The 20,047-nt window shown below is 49.7% G+C and overlaps 1 protein-coding gene across 1 annotated transcript; it reads left to right on the top strand.

Moving 5' to 3' along the window:
- The first annotated feature begins 458 nt into the window (after nt 1-458).
- On the top strand, nt 459-17,840 carry TNFSF12 (TNF superfamily member 12). The gene is made up of 7 exons (XM_081168183.1): nt 459-735; nt 10,020-10,058; nt 10,630-10,714; nt 12,930-12,992; nt 13,245-13,280; nt 15,032-15,156; nt 16,941-17,840. Exons 1-7 carry the CDS (start codon nt 550-552, stop codon nt 17,190-17,192), a joined length of 786 nt encoding a protein of 261 aa, XP_081024309.1. The 5' UTR covers nt 459-549; the 3' UTR covers nt 17,193-17,840.
- Nucleotides 17,841-20,047: the final 2,207 nt, after the last annotated feature.

Genomic DNA, 20,047 nt, shown 5'->3' with positions numbered 1-20,047 from the left:
TCTTCGGGACGCGTTAACCTGCGGAACTCCCTGCTACGTGGTCCCCAGCAGATCATTCCAGCCCGGCAGCTTCGGCTATCCAAAAGCTGCCAAGCTGGGCCGGGAAAGCAGCCAGGCAAGCAGTCCATAGTTTTCCACCAGCATCACCGGCCCCTGGGCTTCGTCTCCCTTCCCTAAGATAGACTGCCACCGAAGCTGGAGGCTCTACTTCGCGCGCTTGGAGCAGTAGGCGGCGGCCGCGGCTTCCTGTGCCGGCGCCCCCGGCCGGGCCTGCTCCGCCCTCGGCGCGCCGCAGCTCCGGCGGGCGTTTCCTGTCCGGATGCTGCTGTTTTGGTGCTGCTGCTCCGCCTCGGCCTCTCGCCGCCGGAGCTGCTGCTGGCAGGCGGCCGAGCGCGGCCTCCCCTCGACGGCCTCGCTGTTGCTGCAGCCGCCGCCGCCTCCTGCTCGTCCTCCGGCGCCGCCTCTCCGCGCCCGGTCGCTTCCGCGCTTGCAATCGCCGTTCGCCGTCGCCGCCGCCGCCGGCCTGGTCCGCCCTCTCCTGCCCCGGCCATGGGGAGGCGCCGCCGGGCCCGGGAGCCGCCCGCCCGCCTGGTGCTGCTGGCGCTGGCGCTGGCCTCCGGCTCGGCGTTGCTGCTGGCCTCGCTCAGCCTCCTGCTGGCCGCCTGGCCCCGATCCAGCGCCCGCGCCGCCCAGCAAGAAGCGCCGCCCGCCGCCGCCGCCGCCGCGGTGCCACAGGTGAGGGGCGCACGGCCAGCGCGCAAGGCTCCAAGCCGCGCGTAATGCCAGCGAGGCGCACGGAAAGGTTCTTGGGGAGGAGGAGGGGGGGACCCAACTTGGGGCCCCCCAGATCGCTGAGTTGCAAAGAGATTCGCACGGGGGGCGGCGAGGCGGACGGGCGGGGAGTAGCGGGAGGGAAGGCACCCTTAGGTGCAGCCAGCAGCACCCCTAAGGCGCACCCAGGGCTGGGCGAACGCAGCGCAGGGCGTGCGTCCGGGAGGGCTGAGGAATGCGCTCCGCTGTGCGCACTTTAAGTCGGCGATAATCCGGCCACCTGCTGTAAACGCTGGAGACCCGAGGCAGAGGGGAGGGGCGCCTGCCTTGCAAGATGCATATCTGCCAACAACACACACACACACGTGTGACTCTTTGAAGGTGAGCAGATTTATGGTTGCACGAACTTAATCACACGCACAAAGAGTGATTCTGAACAGGCATTGCAGAGGGTTGAGCTGGATGATCTTTGGAAGTCCCTTCCAGCTCTACAGTCCTGTATATAAATAAACGGAAGGGAGGAGGGAGATTGTAAACAGTGAGGCCAAGAGGCCAGGCGAGGCAAGACCTCAAACGCAAAGCTCAAATATGCCCAAGATAAGCGCTTGACAGTGAGTGATAAGGCACAACCATCTTAGCTTTGCCCTGCTGTTTCCAATCCTGTGGTGGGAGAGGAAGAAATTAACTCACTGGGTACCAAACTTTTTTGGGGGACCATTGCCCCCCCCAACTCTGCAATTCTCAGATTCCAAACAGCAACGATTAATTGCAACCCAATTAAAACTCTTGAACTGCGGTGATTAATTTGACCCAGCGATTCCAGCTTGGGCAAGTCACTCTAGTGCCCCACGCCTGCCCCCTTTGCCATCCCTCTGCCGCACCTCCAGGGTCAGAGCAGAACAATGGGCATAAGATCTAGACCAGCCTCTGCCAAGCAGGCGCCCTCCAGATGGGTTGGGGCTACGACTCCCCTCTGGAGGGCGCCCGGTTGGCAGAGCAGGCTGGTCTGTACCCAGCCAGTAAACAGTGCACAGCTCTGCATTGCTGGGAAACATTCCTAGACCCCTGAGGCAAAGCACACTGTTTGCCGCCTTGCGGACATGCAACGCTCGACCACAGACCGCCACATGCCTACCAACCCCTGCTGAGCCCTGGGCTGTGGGAAGCAGCCCAGTACTTATTATGGTCTGCAGAGTGGGCATAACACTTCCTCCAAGTCCTTTAAATAGCTCTAAGTGGGTCACATTCCCGCACCTTTCAGAAACCGCTGCGCTGCAGGCGGGAATTCATCCGGTGCAGCCTCTTCTCAGCATGCTGGTGCGTTGGGGAGAGAAACCGGGCGAAAGCAGGGGACCCCCTTTAACATACCATGTTTGAAACAACAGATGCGTTTACTTAGAGAGGCAGGGTGGGGTAGTGGTTAGAGTACTGGACTAGGGCCTGGGAGAGACCAGGGTTCCAGATGCGAATCTTGACGCCTCCCATTCGTGTTTCCCTGTGCAAATGGCTCTGTTTTAACGCTGCCAGGGGTTTGCTGCAGAGAAATCCTGAGGCCGCCCCAGCTTCCAAGCGTGAGGATGGGGTCGGATTCGGGAGGGGAGAGGTCACCCGAGAGAGATCTGCCCGGCTCCAGCCCGCCTTTCAGGTGGGGAAAGCGGAGAGCCTTCACAGCTTGGCCAATCCCACCCAAGTGACTCAGTCGTTGGCCCGAGATTCGAACCTGGATCTTGCCAGAACTGCATGCTCTGAAAACCGAGTAAATCTCTTTGAGGCAGCCTGGATCCTTTGACGACCTTGTGCCCTCCAGATGGTTCTGCCATGTACTAGTCATAAAACAGTCAGGCTGGGTTGGAGCAGCGGTTTTGTGGAAATGGTCCCTTTTGTTTGGAGCCGAAACCCCCAAACGAGTGGGGTGTGACGTGTGGTTCAGAGGTGAAGCCTCTGGTGCACCTTTTTCCCACCCCACCCGCTGGACCCACACGCCCAACAGCTGGGCTGCCCCCCCCCCGAGGCTGGAGGCCGGCCTGTCCTGGCTGCCTCTCCGTAGCAACCTCCCAATCGCTCCCTTCCCAGGCCTTTGCAAATAAAAACAAAAAGCCATCGCTGAGTGCTCCCATCTGTTAGACGCGAACGAGGCCCAGCAGAGTCCTCGAAAACGTAGAGGCCGTGCTAAAGCCCCAGGACTTCTTTGTAGCCCTCCCACCTGTCTGCACATGCAAATAGCCTGGCTGCAGGATCAGACCCATCTGGTCCAGCACCCTGCTCTCACAGCAGCCAGCCAGATGCCCATTGTGGGAAACCTTCAGGATTCGAACTCTCTTCCCTCCTGTGGTTTCCAGCAACTAGTATACAAAACGATTGCTGCTTTCCACGGTGGGGCCCAGAAGCCCCCCCACCCCACCCCATAGCCTTCCCCTCCTCCATGAATTTGCCCGATCCTCTTTTTAAATCCATCCAAGTTGCAAGAAAAGAGATTTCAACGAAACATCGGGAAGAATTTTCTGACAGCAAGAGCCATTTGATGGAGGGATGGATTCCCTTGCAATGTGGTGGGTTCTCGCCTTCCTTGGCGGTTTTTAAGCAGAGATTGGGTGGCCATCTGTTATGGATGCTTTTGTTGAAATTCCTGGACTTGTAATAAATGAAAATCTGCCCTTATTCCCTTATGGGGGACACAAGAGCCCTTATAGAGTCCTTTGCAGGTTCTCCATCGGTCGGAGAAAATAACAGAGGCCAACCAGAGAATATTGAGGAGCAAAGCAGCTCGTAAGCCTGATCTTTATTGAACTGTTGCAACAGGGTGCCCCCTTCACACGCAGGAGATGGAGTGAGACCCCAAACCAAGGTGTGCCCGCCCTTATATAGACATTTTAAATTGCCCACCCTGGAGTCCAAGACCACCCCAGAAACATCATACCTACATCACAGAAGAAGCGGTCTACAACAGAAATCTGAGTGGGTTGTTTACCTCCTGTCTGGCAAGTTACCTGTTAATGCTCACTTGATTGGATACCCTGGCCAGTCTTTTGTAATGACAAATACTTAGTTCCTGAGCCAGGTCACAGGCTCACCCTATTCATACACAGACATTCCCTTAAGACAGGATTTGTGAAGGAAAAGACAATGGGGAGGCTTTTCCATTTTCCTTTGACCTTGCAGAGAAATCATTTGGTCAGTTTGGGAGTCAAAATGGTTTCCAGGCTGTTTTCCTGTGCTGCTTCAGACATGTGGTTTATATATTTATGTACGTATTTGCTTGGTACATTTATTATATATATAAGACCTTAATTTTTATATTTCAGACTAGATGACCCTAGGGGTCCCTTTCCAACTCTCCGATTCTCCCGATTCTAAGTTGGTGGCCATCCCTGCCTCTTGGAATCCCAATAGTTTAACTGTCCTGATGATAAAAGGAGCACCTCAAATCATTGTTTAATGTTTTCTCTTCTGTATGCTTGATGGCAAACGAGAGAGAGCTTCTGAGCATGCGCAGAGTTGTTTTACTTTAAAATAGAGCAATTGCGTCTTGCTCATCCTCCGCCCATGAGATGGGGACGGACGGACGGACATTCTTCTCCAGGTCAAAGGTCACATCCTACGAAGCCTCATCTGGTAGTACTTTGCAAGAATGACCTCCTCAGTTAATGAAGTTGACTGGTTCTTTGGAAACTTTTCTTTTTTCTAATGGGATGAAGATGAATCTACATTCTGAAAATTACCATAAGAGACAGGTTTGCGTGGATGCGATAAGAAAACATACATTTCGCACAGTGCTTGTCTTTTCTGTGGGTTTTTTCTAGCCATACTGGAGCAGAAATGTTTTAGGGAAGCTTTTAATGTTTGATGTATCATTGTATTTTAATATTCTTTTGGAAGCCGCCCAGAGTGGCTGGGGAAACCCAGCCAGATGGGCGGGGTATAAATAATAAATTATTATTATTATTATTATTATTTAATTGACTGATGAAGGACGCTGCTGCTTTTTGTCCTGAGATTCCCTCGGGCAAATCGTGGCATTGGCACTTGCAAGGGTACCTCTGAGCATGCTCTGAGTGCTGAGTGGCAACAGGTGTGGGCAGTGCACAACCCCGCCTCAGAAATTTGGAGTGCCACCAAAGCTAGCCCTATTCAGAGTAAAATTAACAGGCCTTCCTGAGTTGTTGTTGTTGTTTAGTCGTTTAGTCGTGTCCGCCTCTTCGTGTCCCCCTGGACCAGAGCATGCCAGGCCCCCCTGTCTTCCACTGCCTCCTGCAGTTTGGTCAAACTCATGCTGGTAGCTTCAAGAACACTGTCCCACCATCTCGTCCTCCATCGTCCCCTTCTCCTTGTGCCCTCCATCTTTCCCAACATCAGGGTCTTTTCCAGGGAGTCTTCTCTTCTCATGAGGTGGCCAAAGTCTTGGAGCCTCAGCTTCAGGATCTGTCCTTCCAGTGAGCACCCAGGGCTGATTTCCTTTAGAATGGAGAAGTTTGGTCTTCTTGCAGTCCATGGGACTCTCAAGAGTCTCTTCCAGCACCAGAATTCAAAAGCATCCATTCTTCGGCGATCAGCCTTCTTTATGGTCCAGCTCTCACTTCCACACATCACTACTGGGAAAACCAGAGCTTGAACTATATGGACTTTTGTCGGCAAGGTGATGTCTGCTTTTTAAGATGCTGTCTAGATTTGTCATCGCTTTTCTCCCAAGAAGCAGGCCTCTTTTAATTTCGTGACTGCTGTCACCATCTGCAGTGATCATGGAGCCGTAGAAAGTAAATTCTCTCACTGCCTCCATTTCTTGCCCTTCTATTTGCCAGGAGGTGATGGGACCAGTGGCCATGATCTTCGTTTTTTTGATGTTGAGCTTCAGACCATATTTTGCGCTCTCCTCTGTCACCCTCATTAAAAGGTTGTTTAATTCCTCCTCACGTTCTGCCATCAAGGTTGTGTCATCTGCACATCTGAGGTTGTTATTTTTTCCGGCAGTCTTAATTCCGGCTTGGGATTCATCCAGCCCAGCCTTTCGCATGATCAATTCTGCATATAAGTTAAATAAGCAGGGAGACAATATACAGCCTTGCCGTACTCCTTTCCCAATTTTGAACCAGTCAGTTGTTCCATCTCCAGTTCTAACTGCAGCTTCTTGTCCGACATAGAGATTTCTCAGGAGACAAGTGAAGTGATCAGGCACTCCCATTTCTTTAAATTTGAACGTGTCTGTTCTGCAGACTCGACAGCGCTGAGCTCAATATCAGATGGTTTCCGATGTTCCTGAAACGGTGACTGGCCGTTCTCACACCTCCTCTCCCCCAAATGTACTCCCCACCCCGCTATTTCCCCCCTTCCTGATGTTCCCCCTGACAGCAGAGAGGAGGATCTGAAATGCAACTTTTAAGAAAGGCGTTAGCAGCCGGGATGTTGGGAGAGACATGTTTTCTGGGTTTCCGGGGCAACCATCTCCAGGCTGAACTCCCTGCTCTCCAAAAAAAAATTACATCTCAGGGCTGCATTTTTGAACCCTTCCCAAAACCGTCCTCTCCCACAGGTACGGAGCAATAAATCAGCCTGGAACTTTGCATCGCTATCTTCTTAACATCCCTGAGTTAAATCTGCAGGGTTATAATAATAATAATAATAAATTTTATTTATATCCCGCCCTCCCCAGCCAAAGCCGGGCTCAGGGCGGCTAACAACAATCAAATAATCAGTCAAATAATCACACAATCTAAAAATATTTCATTATAAAAATTAATTAAATCAAATTGATGGCAACCAATTAAGCAGAATTATGTGCAGGTTGCCAGAGGAGGGAGTCAGGCTGCGCCCTGACCAAAGGCCTGGCGGAACAACTCTGTCTTGCAGGTTATATATTGAAATAAAAAAATTTAATGTTCATAAATGTACCAAACAAGCACGTGCATAGATATGGGGACCACATGTCTGGAGCAGCACAGGAAGACCGTCCTGAAACCATTTTGACTCCCCAACTGACCAAATGTTTTCTCTGCAAGGAGGGAGGGGGTGAAGCAACCTTCCATTTGTCTCAGGAATTGGGTAATCACCATCTCAAAGGAATGGGCAGACTACCAGGAAAGGTAATCAGATAAGGCATTATCAGATAACCTGTCAGACAGGAAAAACAACGACACTCAAATTTCTGTTGTAGACCACCTTTTCTGTGATCATAGAATCATAGAGTTGGAATAGACCACAAGGGCCATCGAGTCCAACCCCCTGCCAAGCAGGAAACACCATCAGAGCACTCCTGACATATGGTTGTCAAGCCTCTGCTTAAAGACCTCCAAAGGAGGAGACTCCACCACACTCCTTGGCAGCAAATTCCACTGTCAAACAGCTCTTACTGTCAGGAAGTTCTTCCTAATGTTTAGGTGGAATCTTCTTTCTTGTAGTTTGGATCCATTGCTCCGTGTCCGCTTCTCTGGAGCAGCAGAAAACAACCTTTCTCCCTCCTCTATGTGACATCCTTTTATATATTTGAACATGGCTATCATATCACCCCTTAACCTCCTTTTCTCCAGGCTAAACATGCCCAGCTCCCTTAGCCGTTCCTCATAAGGCATCGTTTCCAGGCCTTGGACCATTTTGGTTGCCCTCCTCTGGACACGTTCCAGTTTGTCAGTGTCCTTCTTGAACTGTGGTGCCCAGAACTGGACACAGTACTCCAGGTGAGGTCTGACCAGAGCAGAATACAGTGGCGCTATTACTTCCCTTGATCTAGATGCTATACTCCTATTGATGCAGCCCAGAATTGCATTGGCTTTTTTAGCTGCCGCGTCACACTGTTGGCTCATGTCAAGTTTGTGGTCAACCAAGACTCCTAGATCCTTTTCACATGTACTGCTCTCAAGCCAGGTGTCACCCATCTTGTATTTGTGCCTCTCATTTTTTTTGCCCAAGTGCAATACTTTACATTTCTCCCTGTTAAAGTTCATCTTGTTTGTTTTGGCCCAGTTCTCTAATCTGTCGAGGTCGTTTTGAAGTGTGATCCTGTCCTCTGGGGTGTTAGCCACCCCTCCCAGTTTGGTGTCATCTGCAAATTTGATCAGGATGCCCTTGAGTCCATGTAGGTATGATGTTTGTGGGGGGTGGTCTTGGGTTACACCCCTTCTGTGATGTATCTATGATGTATGGAGGGGTGGTCTTGGACTCCAGGGTGGGCAATTTAAATGTCTATATAAGGGTGGACACACCTTTGTTCTGGGTCCTCCTCCTTTCCTGCGGGTGAGGGGGGCACCCTGTTGCAACAGATCAATAAAGATCAGGCTTACGAGCTGCTTTGCTTCTCAATATTCTCTGGTCGGCCTCTGTTATTTTCTCCGACCGATGGAGAACCTACAAAGGACTCCATAAGGGCTCTTGTGTCCCCCATAAGGGAATAAGGGCAGATTTTTCTTTATTGCAATGTATTTTTTCTTAGCGTGCTTCAAACCCCTCAGGACCCGAGCGAATTTTGACAGCGATATTTTGCCCTTGTTGAAGCCAGTGTTAGAAATGCAGATATATAAGCTGATTGCCAAAGGGCTCTTTAAACTTAGGTTCCAGTTGCCACGACGGAATGTCCAGGCAACGATTCTCGTTGCAGCGAAAGGCATTATTGTTTTTCATTTCAGCTCTATACCGCTTTAAACCTCAGAGTGGTTTACATTAAGGCATCATATGACCCCAATTCCAGAATAAACCAAATGCGAGCTTGGAGGAAAATATCCCAGATCCTTCTCTAAGTGACATTTTTCTTTCCGTATAATTGTTTACCTACTTCATTTCTACGGCTTCCCCATAGCAGAAGGACTCTGGGAAGGCAGTGGGGTGTAGTGGTTAGAGTGTCGGACTAGGACCTGGGAGATGAGGGTTCAAATCCCCCCACACTGGGCGACCTTGGAGTTAAGTCTCAGCCTCCTAAACTACCTTACAGGGTCGTTGTGGGAATTAACTGGGGAGGAGGATGAACCACGTACTCGTCGGAGAATAAATTGGGAGGTAAATGCAACAAATAATCTCTTCCACTCACCTGCTTAAAAAAGCTGGAGGGGCCAGCCAGGCGGAGATTACCGTTGCCAACCCGGCATCCAGAGAGCTCCAGTGGGCCGCAATTGGACCCACACCAGTCGCACGAATGAGAACAACAAATTTCACAAGGGAAAAATGGCGCCTGGACATTCCTTTGTAGCGACCGTAACCAAGGTTTAAGGTGGGATTTGCCTTATATATCTGAGTTTCCAACACTGGTCCCTCTTTGAAGCAGGGTCTGCTCCTTTTGTAATAAACGAAAATCTGCTCTTATTCCCTTATGGGGGACACAAGAGCCCTTATAGAGTCCTTTGCAGGTTCTCCATCGGTCGGAGAAAAGAACAGAGGCCAACCAGAGAATATTGAGAAGCAAAGCAGCTCGTAAGCCTGATCTTTATTGATCTGTTGCAACAGGGTGCTCCCCTCACACGCAGGAGAAGGAGGAGGACCCCAAACAAGGTGTGTCTGCCCTTATATAGAAATTTTAAATTGGCCGCCCTGGAGTCCAAGACCACCCCAGAAACATAATACCTACATCACAGAAGAGGCGGTCTACAGCAGAAATCTGAGTGCGTTGTTTATCTCCTGTCTGGCAGGTTACCTGTTAATGCTTACTTGATTGGATACCCTGGGGAGCCTGGCCAGACTTTTGTAATGACAAATACTTAGTTCCTGAGCCAGGTCACAGGCTCACCCTATTCATACACAGACATACCCTTAAGACAGGATTTGTGAAGGAAAAGACAAGGGGGAGGCTCTCCACCTCCTCCCTCCTTGCAGAGAAAACGTTTAGTCAGTTTGGAAGTGAAAATGGTTTCAGGGCGGTCTTCCTGTACTGCTGCAAACATGTGGTCCACACATCTATGTATGCACTTGGTTGGTACATTTAGGAACATTTATTATACAGTGGTACCTCGGGTTAAGTACTTAATTCGTTCCGGAGGTCCGTTCTTAACCTGAAACTGTACTTAACCTGAAGCACCACTTTAGCTAATGGGGCTTCCTGCTGCTGCCGCTGCGTCGCCACTGCACGATTTCTGTTCTCATCCTGAAGCAAAGTTCTTAACCCGAGGTACTATTTCTGGGTTAGCAGGGTCTGTAACCTGAAGCATATGTAACCTGAAGTGTCTGTAACACGAGGTATCACTGTGTGTGTGTGTGTGTGTGTGTGTGTGTGTGTGTGTGTGTGTGTATGAGACCTTAATTTTTTTATTTCACTTTTCTTTCCCTTTGGTCCTCAGGAGCTGCTGTCCGAGGATGACGCCGAAGAGCTGGACCCGGTATGTGGCTCTCTCTCCCATGAATTTTACTATCTAACGAGACCATTGATCCATAAAATGAAAGCAATAACCAATGTACTGTACTATAAAATAAGTAAGACAGTATTGTAGATGATAAAAATTTAAATAATCCCCCCCCCTTACCTGCACTGATGATGGTCATTGTTTGGATGCGGGGCTTTTATCTATTTCTGCAGTCACACAACCAGTCAATCAGTAGCTGAACTGGGTTCCACACAGTCACAAAAAACAAATTAACCGAAAAAGCCTCAAAAACGCAAAATAAATAGCAAAAACAAAAGCGCCAAACTTAATCCATTCCGGAAGTCTGTTTGACTTCCGAAATGTTTGAAAACCAAGACGCGGCTTCTGATTGGTGTGGGCGCCCCGGAAACAATAGCTGACAGCCGCATCAGACGTTCAGCTTCCGAAAAACGTTCGAAAACCGAAACACTTACGTCTGGGTTTTCGGAGTTTGAGAACTAAGGTGTTTGAGAACCAAGGTACCACTGTATACTGTACCTGTAATTTTGCCTGCCCTCTGTCTTGCATTGTCCTTCTCTCCCTCTAGGTGGTGCTGTCTACTGGCTGGAGCAGCCAAGGCAAGTTCCTGCACCATTTTGCCCAGCAGGGGGCGCTGCGGCAGAGGAGACAGGGTGAGTGTCACCGCCTCCCTCAATGGAGTGGACGGGGAGGGGAGCAGGCGAGGCCCCTGATAGGCCAGGGAATGTGGGAGTCATACAGGTGAAACTCGAAAAATTAGAATATTGTGGAGAAGTTCGTTTATTTCAGTAATTCAACTTAAAAGGCGAAACTAATATATGAGATATGAGTTTCAAAAAAAATTATTGATTTTCCAAAAATGTTAAACAGACAAACATAAATCTCAACCGTAATTAAACCAATCTTAGTAACATTGTTAAGTGACTTCCTTGCTTCCCCCTAGTTGAATTTCAGTGTATATCATTTTAACAGTTTTCCAAAACCAATTTTCTCATAAAATTAACTTAATCACTTAACATCTTTCTTTCTTTCTAATTTAAAGATATTAATTCCTAACATTACATATTTAAATCCTAAGCCTATCGGATAATTGCAAGCTTCTCCAGTTAAATTATCTTAACATATTTAACTAAATAGTCTTTAAATTTCATCCATTCCTCCTGGTCCTCCTCCTCCTCCTGGTCGCGGACTCTTCCAGTCAGGTCAGCTAGCCCCGAAAAGTCCATCATCTTCATCTGCCATTCTTCCACTGTTGGAACTTCTTGTGTTTTCCAATTCTTAGCTAACAAAATCCTCGCTGCAGTTGTGGCATACAGGGAGATGTAGTTTCTTAAGGTTGCCGAGAGTCATAAGGCAACCCCTGTTCCCCTGCTGGAACTACAGTTTCCAGAGTGGCGTAAAAACCAGTCCCTCTTCACTGGGAACTCTGGGATTCGTAGCTCTCTGAGGGGAACAGGAGGCGTCTCCAGTAAACTACAGCTCCCGGAATCCGCAACTCTCTCCGCCATCCTATAACTAGGCGCTGGCTAGAATCGTGCATTCACAGCTGTGCCTTATAGACCTAGCAAGGCTCAATCCAGCTCTAAGGTAAAGGTAAAGGGACCCCTGACCATTAGGTCCAGTCGTGGCCGACTCTGGGGTTGCGGCGCTCATCTCGCTTTGTTGGCTGAGGGAGCCGGCGTACAGGTCATGTGGTCAGCAGGACTAAGCCGCTTCTGGCGAACCAGAGCAGCGCACGGAAATGCCGTTTACCTTCCCGCCGGAGCGGTATCTATTTATCTACTTGCACTTTGACGTGCTTTCGAACTGCTAGGTTGGCAGGAGCAGGGACCGAGCAACGGGAGCTCACTCCGTCACGGGGATTTGAACCGCCAACCTTCTGATCGGCAAGTCCTAGGTTCTGTCGTTTAACCCACAGCGCCACCCGCGTCCCCTACCGAGCTCTACCTCTCTTTTAAATCAGAACCAGTGAGGGCGGTGAAGGTCCTGTGTGAGTGTCTGGAGGCGGTTGGAGGATGGATGGCGGCTAACAGATTGAGGTTGAATCCTGACAAGACAGAAGTACTGTTTTTTGGGGGACAGGAGGAGGGCGGGTGTGGAGGATTCCCTGGTCCTGAATGGGGCAACTGTGCCCCTGAAGGACCAGGTGCGCAGCCTGGGAGTCATTTTGGACTCACCGCTGTCCATGGAGGCGCAGGTCAGTTCTGTGTCCAGGGCAGCTGTCTCCCAGCTCCATCTGGTACGCAGGATGAGACCCTCCCTGCCCGCAGACTGTCTGGCCAGAGTGGTGCATGCTCTGGTTATCTCCCGCTTGGACTACTGTCATGCGCTCTACGTGGGGCTACCTTTGAAGGTGACCCGGAAACTACAACTAATCCAGAATGCAGCAGCTAGACTGGTGACTGGGGGCGGCCGCCGAGACCACATAACACTGGTCCTGAAAGACCTACACTGGCTCCCAGTACGTTTCCGAGCACAATTCAAAGTGTTGGTGCTGACCTTGAAAGCCCAGTATACCTGAAGAAGCGTCTCCACCCCCATCATTCAGCCCGGACACTGAGGTCCAGCGCCGAGGGCCTTCTGGCGGTTCCCTCACTGCGAGAAGCCAAGTTACAGGGAACCAGGCAGAGGGCCTTCTCGGTAGTGGCACCCGCCCTGTGGAACGCCCTCCCACCAGATGTCAAAGAGAAGAATAACTACCAAACTTTTAGAAGACGTCTGAAGGCAGCCCTGTTTAGGGAAGCTTTTAATGTTTAATAGGTTATTGTATTTTAGTGTTTTGTTGGAAGCCGCCCACAGTGGCTGGGGAAACCAGTGGGGCAGGGTATAAATAATTTATTATTATTATTATTTCTCCCCATTTCACAGCAGCCAAAGGCAAGCGCTCCCGGCCTCGGAGACCGAGCACTGTCTCAGCTGCGCACTACGAAGGTGAGAAAACACGTGGCACGCTCCCTTGCGCCTTGCGCCCAGATCTGGCCCCACTCAGCTCACCCGTCGGGGGAAAAAAGCAGGGACCCTTCCCACAGCCCCCCTGCTTTTATTTGGGAGGGACTGCTTTGGTTTGGGGGGGTCTTCTTTCTCGCCAAACGGTTCTTCTTGCACCCTCAGTAACCTTCTCGCGATCCCCTAGGGGACCCAGGAGTCCTGCCTGACCCCCGTCTTTTATTTTTATTATTTCAGTGCAGCCCACAGAAGGACGAGCTGGGATCCAGGCAGGTAACACTTCTTGGGCTGGGGCTTCTTTAATGGCTGGGTGGGGAGAAGAGGGGAAGGCTTCTGAGACCCTGTCCGCACCCTAATAATAATAATAATAATGATAATAATAATATTTTTTTATTTATACCCTGCCCTTCCTGGTTCAAAAACTGGGCTCAGGGCGGCTAACAACAAATTTAAAACAGTTTAAAACACTTAATTATAAAAGCAGCATAAAATACACTATAAAAACATGAATAACAATAAAATTCAAAAATCAGTCAGATAATCCCCAGGGCTAGCTGGCTGAATTGGTCCTACTTGGGCCAGCGAGGAGACCAGGGGAGAATTAGCTGTGGGGTCTCAGAGCAGGTGATCTTCATAAAAGGGGAAGGGGAGGGAAGAGAAGGGAAGGGAAATAAAAGATCGGGCTGGATTCAAATTAAAGGCCAGGTGGAATAGCTCTGTCTTACAGGCCCGGCAGAAGGAGGTTAAATCCTGCAGGGCCCTGGTCTCATGGGACAGAGCATTCCACCAGGTCGGAGCCACCACTGAGAAGGCCCTGGCCCTGGTGGAGGATAGTCTGACTTCCTTAGGGCCCTCTAAACTGTGATTATACATGGACCTTAAGGTCCTCTTTGGGGCAGACCAGGAGAGGTGGTCCCTTAAATACGAGGGCCCTAAGCAGCGTCCAGGCCACTTTAAACAGTCATGGCTTCCCCCAAAGGTTTCTGGGAGCTGTAGTTTGTTAAGGGTGCTGAGAGTTGATAGGAGATCCTGTTCCCCACGCAGAGCTATAATTCCCTGGGAAGAGGGATTAACTGGTAAACCTCTCTCATAATTGTATCACAGCGCCTTTGGCAAACTACAACTCCCAGGGTTCTGTGGGGGAAGCCACGGCCTTTCAGAGGGGTATCAAGGCACTTTAAATGTACGGCTGTGAATGTGTGTGTGTGTGTGTAGTTTTTTAAATATCCACAAATGTTTTACCGTATTTTTCGCTCCATAAGACGCACCTAGTTTTTAGAGGAGGAAAACAAGAAAAAATATATATTCTGAACGAAACAGTGGATGTATGATTTTTGTGGTTCATTCTGTGGCCACAGACATGTGATCTGATGGTGAATTTGGGGTGACCCAATGCAAAAATCCTGAGGATCCACGTGGATCCGTTCTTATTTTTTATATATGCAGTTGTTAAAAAAGGTAAAGGGACCCCTGACCATTAGGTCCAGTTGTGGCCGACTCTGGGGTTGCGGCGCTCATCTTGCTTTACTGGCTGAGGGAGCCGGCGTCCAGCTTCCGGGTCATGTGGCCAGCATGACTAAGCCACTTCTGGCGAACCAGAGCAATGCACGGAAACTCCTTTGACCTTCCCGCTGGAGTGGTACCTATTGATCTATTTGCACGTTGACGTGCTTTTGAGCTGCTAGGTTGGCAGGAGCAGGGACAGAGCAACAGGAGCTCACCCCGTTGCGGGGATTCGAACCGCCGACCTTCTGATCAGCAAGTCCTAGGCTCTGTGGTTTAACCCACAGCGCCACCCATGTCCCTATATGCAGTTGTTACATACATACATATACACATGTGTGTGCGCATGGCACCATTCACATAACAAAAACTACTGTAGATATTTACCAAAATTTTCAAAAGCAGGACCCCGTTGGGTAATCGAACCAGGGGTAGCGAGGCAAAGGGGGGCAATTTGGAGAGATGCTTTTCCAGCCACAAACTTCCCAACCGTTTCCTTCTCCCCCCACCCTGCCCCATAGATGCTGACGGGACCATCCGCGGGTGGGTGGAAGCTAAACTCAACACGACGAGTCCCCTCCGTTACGACAGCAGCCGGGGCGAATTCAGAGTGGCCAAGAGGGGCCTATATTACCTGTACTGCCAGGTGAGGGTGTGAAAGGTAATCTGGGGCCAGGGAGGGTCCAGGTGGTTTTGGTGTTCTCAGGGGGGAGGAAGCGGAGACTTGTGGGTAAAAAGAGCAAGGCATCCTGGGAAATGATGAACTTTGGTTCTTGGGGGGCGGGGGGAAGAGGGAGAAAGAACATTTCCCAAAGTTGTCAGTATTGATCTCCCCGGGGTTGGTGGGCTGCGTAGGGGCAAATAAAGGTCTAGAGGTCAAAAGGGGGTTTACAGGTCTCAGCAATAAAGGGCATGAGCATGTACAGAGTGCCTCTATCTGGCCAACAAGGACCCTCCGTATCCCATCTCTTTAGGTGAGATTAAAAAATAATAATACAGCGTCGTCATTCTTTTGACCTTCTTTTTTAAATACACATTTTATTATTGCTAGCTAACAGCGACGGGTGATTAATGTGAATTGTAAATACAGTGGTACCTCGGGTTACAGACGCTTCAGGTTACAGACTCCGCTAACCCAGAAATAGTACCTCGGGTTAAGAACTTTGCTTCAGGATGAGAACAGAAATCGTGCAGCGGCAGCAGGACGCCCCATTAGCTAAAGTGGTGCTTCAGGTTAAGAACAGTTTCAGGTTAAGAACGGACCTCCGGAATGAATTAAGTACTTAACCCGAGGTACCACTGTACTGACATTTCTTGACTTCTTTCGCGAGGATTTGGGTTGGGCCGCTGAAAGGTGTAGGTTAAGCCGATCGAGGGGTCGGCTAAACTCAGAGGTTTGGGAAACAACAACAACAACAACAACAACAATTTATTATTTATATCCTACCTATTTGGCCGAGTTTCCCCAGCCACTCTGGGCGGCTCCCAATTGAGTGTTAAAAACAATACAGCATTAAATTTAAAAAACTTCCCTAAACAGGGCTGCCTTCAGATGTCTTTTAAAGACAAGATAGCTGCTTATTTCCTTGACATCTGCTGGGAGGGTGTTCCACAGAGCGGGTGCCACCACCAAGAAGGCCCACTGCCTGGTTCCCTGTAACCTCACTTCTCGCAGGGAGGGAACCGCCAGAAGGCCCTCGGAGCTGGACCTCAGTGTCCGGGCTGAACAATGGGGGTGGAGACGCTCCTTCAGGTATACTGGGCCTTTGAGGCCGTTTAGGGCTTTCACAGTCAGCACCAACACTTTGAATTGTGCTCAGAAACGTACTGGGAGCCAATGTAGGTCTTTAAAGACCGGTGTTATGTGGTCTTGGCAGCCGCTCCAAGTCAGCAGTCTAGCTGCCGCATTCTGGATTAGTTGTAGTTTCCGGGTCACCTTCAAAGGTAGCCCCACTTAGAGCGCATGGCAGTAGTCCAAGCGGGAGATAACCAGAGCATGCGCCAATCTGGCCAGACAGTCTGCGGGCAGGTGGGGTCTTATCCTGCGTACCAGATGGAGCTGATAAACAGCTGCCACGGACACAGAATTAACTGCACCTCCATGGACAGCAGTGAGTCCAAAATGTCTCCCAGGCTGCGCACCTGGTCCTTCAGGGGCACAGTTACCCCATTCAGGACCAGGGAGTCCCCCACACCCGCCTCCTGTCCCCCAAGAACAGTACTTCTGTCTTGTCAGGATTCCACCTCAATTTTATCTCCAAGGAGGAGATAACCAGAGCATGCACCACTCTGGCAAGAGTTCAGGCTGCTGCCTGCGAGGGATTCTTTAGCTGAGATTCCTTCATTGCAGGGGGGTTAGGCTGGATGGCCTTTGGGGGTCCCAGACAATTCTGCGATTCTGAGCTTATTCTCCATGTCACCCCTTGCCAGGTCCATTTCAACGAAGGGAAGACCATCTACATGAAGCTGGACATCATGTTAGACGGCGAGCTGGCCCTGCGCTGCCTGGAGCAGTTCCCCCCCACCAGCTCTGGGCCCCAGGACCCCGAACTTCGCGTCTGCCAGGTCTCCGGCCTGGTCCTGCTCCGGCCTGACGAGTCCATCCGTGTCCGCACCATTGCCAATGTCCGCCTCAAGGCTGACCGTTACCTCACCTACTTCGGTCTCTTCCAAGTCCACTGAGACGAGGGGCTCTGGGGATCCGTCGAGAGGGAGGAGCTGGATGGTGCGCCCTCGCCCTTCGGGGAGCTGGATGTGGGGGTTCAGAGAGGAAGGGGGCAGGAGCCGCTACGGACTCGATTCCTGCGTTGTACGGAGTTGGAATGGATGACCCTCAGGGTCCCTTTCACTTCTACGGTTGTAGGACTCCCTGCGTTCAGTCTTTCGGCCTTCCCGGCTCCCAGATCGGAGCAGCGCCGACGATTCGTTCCCCCTCCGCTCCCGATCTGGAACTTCCCATTAAAGACGCCTTGGTTCATTTTTGCGGCGCGGAAAAGCTGCTGGCCCCGCTGCGGCCAGAAGCCGCCTTGCCACCCATCCCAGGCTTGGCATCCCGTTGTTGCGAACAGGTGGGCCTCAGCCGTTGCGATTTGTGATTCCTGCGTCGCATTGCAGGGGGTTGGTCTGGATGACCCTTGGGGGTCCCTTCCAACTCTTTGAAAACAGAAGCCACAAACCAAAAAGAGAGAAAGGAAAGAGGAACTGGGTCATTTGCATGGGCTCCCTAGATGGTTGCTCCATTTCCTTCTGGGAATTGTATTTTTCGCTGCTACACTTCTGCCTCTGCCGGGATCTGTGCCTTCCTAAATTTACGACGCCTCGTGTTCCCTACGTTATTCTGCTTTGTTTTCCGTTTCGTTTTCCGATTTTGTTTCTTGGAAGCTGCTGGACATTTGCTGTGGGTTGGGCTAGATCACCCCCCCAAAAAAAAAACAACTCTGCAATTCTACGATTGTTTGAAAAGCCATCCTGCTAGCATGGAGAGAAAGAGTCGCTGCTGAGGACCCTGCCAGCTTCAGCCCTTCTGACATATATACTGCTTCATGCCATGCGCAGTATATAACGCAAAGTTTAGAGGCACATCTTGTACATAAGAGACTGCAATTCAGGCAGCGGCCAGCAGGAGGTGACATAGACACACACAGGAACAGGAAGCGGCCTGCTTTGGTGGATCCCGCCCATTCCAGCCAGTCGAGGGCCAATGGGATTCAAAGAAGCTTCCCATTGGCCGCGGAGAGCAAAAGGGGATTTTTCAAAGGACAGCACATAGGCTGACGTCTCTATCCCTGCAGATAGATAGATATACAGTATAATCTCTGCTAGCCAGTGCCGGACTTGGATAGGGGAGGAGGGCCTGATCCTGATGGACGGGAAGAGATGCTGCTGTTACATTACCTGTTCATACCTGGGGCAGTGGGAGGGGCTGGGGTTTTAATGACCTGTTAATAACAGAAGAAAAGCCTTCTTAAAAAAAAAAATAACATGAACATGTTTATTTCCTTTTCAGTCGCAAAGTGGGGCACACAAACACACATAGCTTAGTTCTCAGACCTCACACCCCCCCCAGGCCAAAGTCCGTTTTGGGGGCCTAATCCGGCCCTTGTGGCTGTTTATTTCCTGGGGTAAAACCCTAAAAAAGGTTCAACAACTCCAATCCTAAAAAAAGGCCAACAATTTCGCGGCCCTTCACTTTATCAAATCTGGCCCTCTTTGAAAAAAGTTTGGACACCACTCAAATAGGATGAGCTTGTTCCAAATGCCTGAGACCCACACGATTTGGAGCTTCTGAGTGCTATAGAGCATGGGCAGAGGGCATTGCAGGGGGCTGGACTAGGTGGCGCTCTGGGGCCCTTCCAAATGCCGCAATTCCATGTCGCCGCCTCATTACAGAGCCCCACGTTTCAGGGGGCAACAGGGAGGATTCATGGTCGGTTGTCTCCAGTCGTCCCCAAGGGATTCCCACGCAGCGGGGCTGATGTTTCCGGCCTTGGTTGTCCCATTTGCATCTTTGTTTTTTGTTTTTTTAAATGATATTTATTGAGAATTTAAAATTGCAGAAAAAGAAAGAAGAAAAACAAGAAAGAAGAAAAGAAAAAAAGATAGACAAAAAGAAATATTAAACAATATAAGTCAATAAAAACAAAAGTCAAAAAATAAAAAAACACACAATACATCAGAATCAAAAAACAAAAATACAGTGGTGCCCCGCAAGACAAATGCCTCGCAAGACGAAAAACTTGCTAGACGAAAGGGTTTTCCGTTTTTGCGTTGCTTCGCTAGACGAATTTCCCTATGGGCTTGCTTCGCAAGACGAAAACGTCTTGCGCTTTTTTTTAAAAGCCGCTTGAAGAGGCGCAGTTGCGACGGACCGTGCTTCGCAAGACGAAAAACATCGCAAGACGAAAAGATTCGAGGAACGAATTCTTTTCGTCTTGCGAGGCACCACTGTAAACAAAAAATTTAAAAGCAAATCCAATATTCCCAAATCTTTTTCTTTCATTAACTTGTTTCATCGACTTCCTCACACCTCCCTTTTTTGTATTCTAGTTATTAATTATCTCAGCAAATCCTTTCCATCTTTCACAATATTCTGTCATTGAATTGCCTTAATCTATTTTAACCTTATCTTACCATAAAAAACCCTAAAGCTTAAAACTTAAATCTTATTTATACTTAATTCTTTTTAACAAAACATATTTATACATAATTCTTTTTAACATTTCTACTAAAGCCAAATAGTTTCATTCCAACATTTTTCTAATACTCATTAATTTTACAATGATTTTCTAGATGAATTTTTAAAACTTTCTTCCAATCTTCATCCGTCGTCTCTTCTTCCTGGTCTCGGGTTTTGTCAGTCCTTTCTGTCCCATCCATCTAGTCCATCAACCTGGTGACCTTCTATCCGAGGCTCTTAAGTCTTTTCCATGTCCCTTCTGCAGGTCTTCTTCATGTTTATACCTGTACTTTACTTTATCTTCTGCTGATCTTATTCTTAATTTCCTTCCTTTCTCTCGGGGGGACTCCAACTTGGCAGT

This window comes from Podarcis bocagei (assembly GCF_964188305.1).
Source record: "Podarcis bocagei genome assembly, chromosome: 13".
Lineage (NCBI taxonomy): Eukaryota > Metazoa > Chordata > Lepidosauria > Squamata > Lacertidae > Podarcis > Podarcis bocagei.
This window is presented reverse-complemented; position numbering and strand designations above follow the sequence as displayed.

Coding starts and splice junctions, on each gene's coding strand:
- TNFSF12 (XM_081168183.1), top strand. CDS start 550: ATGGGGAGGCGCCGCCGGGCCCGGGAGCCGCCCGCCCGCCTGGTGCTG. Junction 12,993..13,244: donor CTCAGCTGCGCACTACGAAG/GTGAGAAAACAC, acceptor TTATTATTTCAG/TGCAGCCCACAGAAGGACGA. Junction 13,281..15,031: donor ACGAGCTGGGATCCAGGCAG/GTAACACTTCTT, acceptor CCTGCCCCATAG/ATGCTGACGGGACCATCCGC.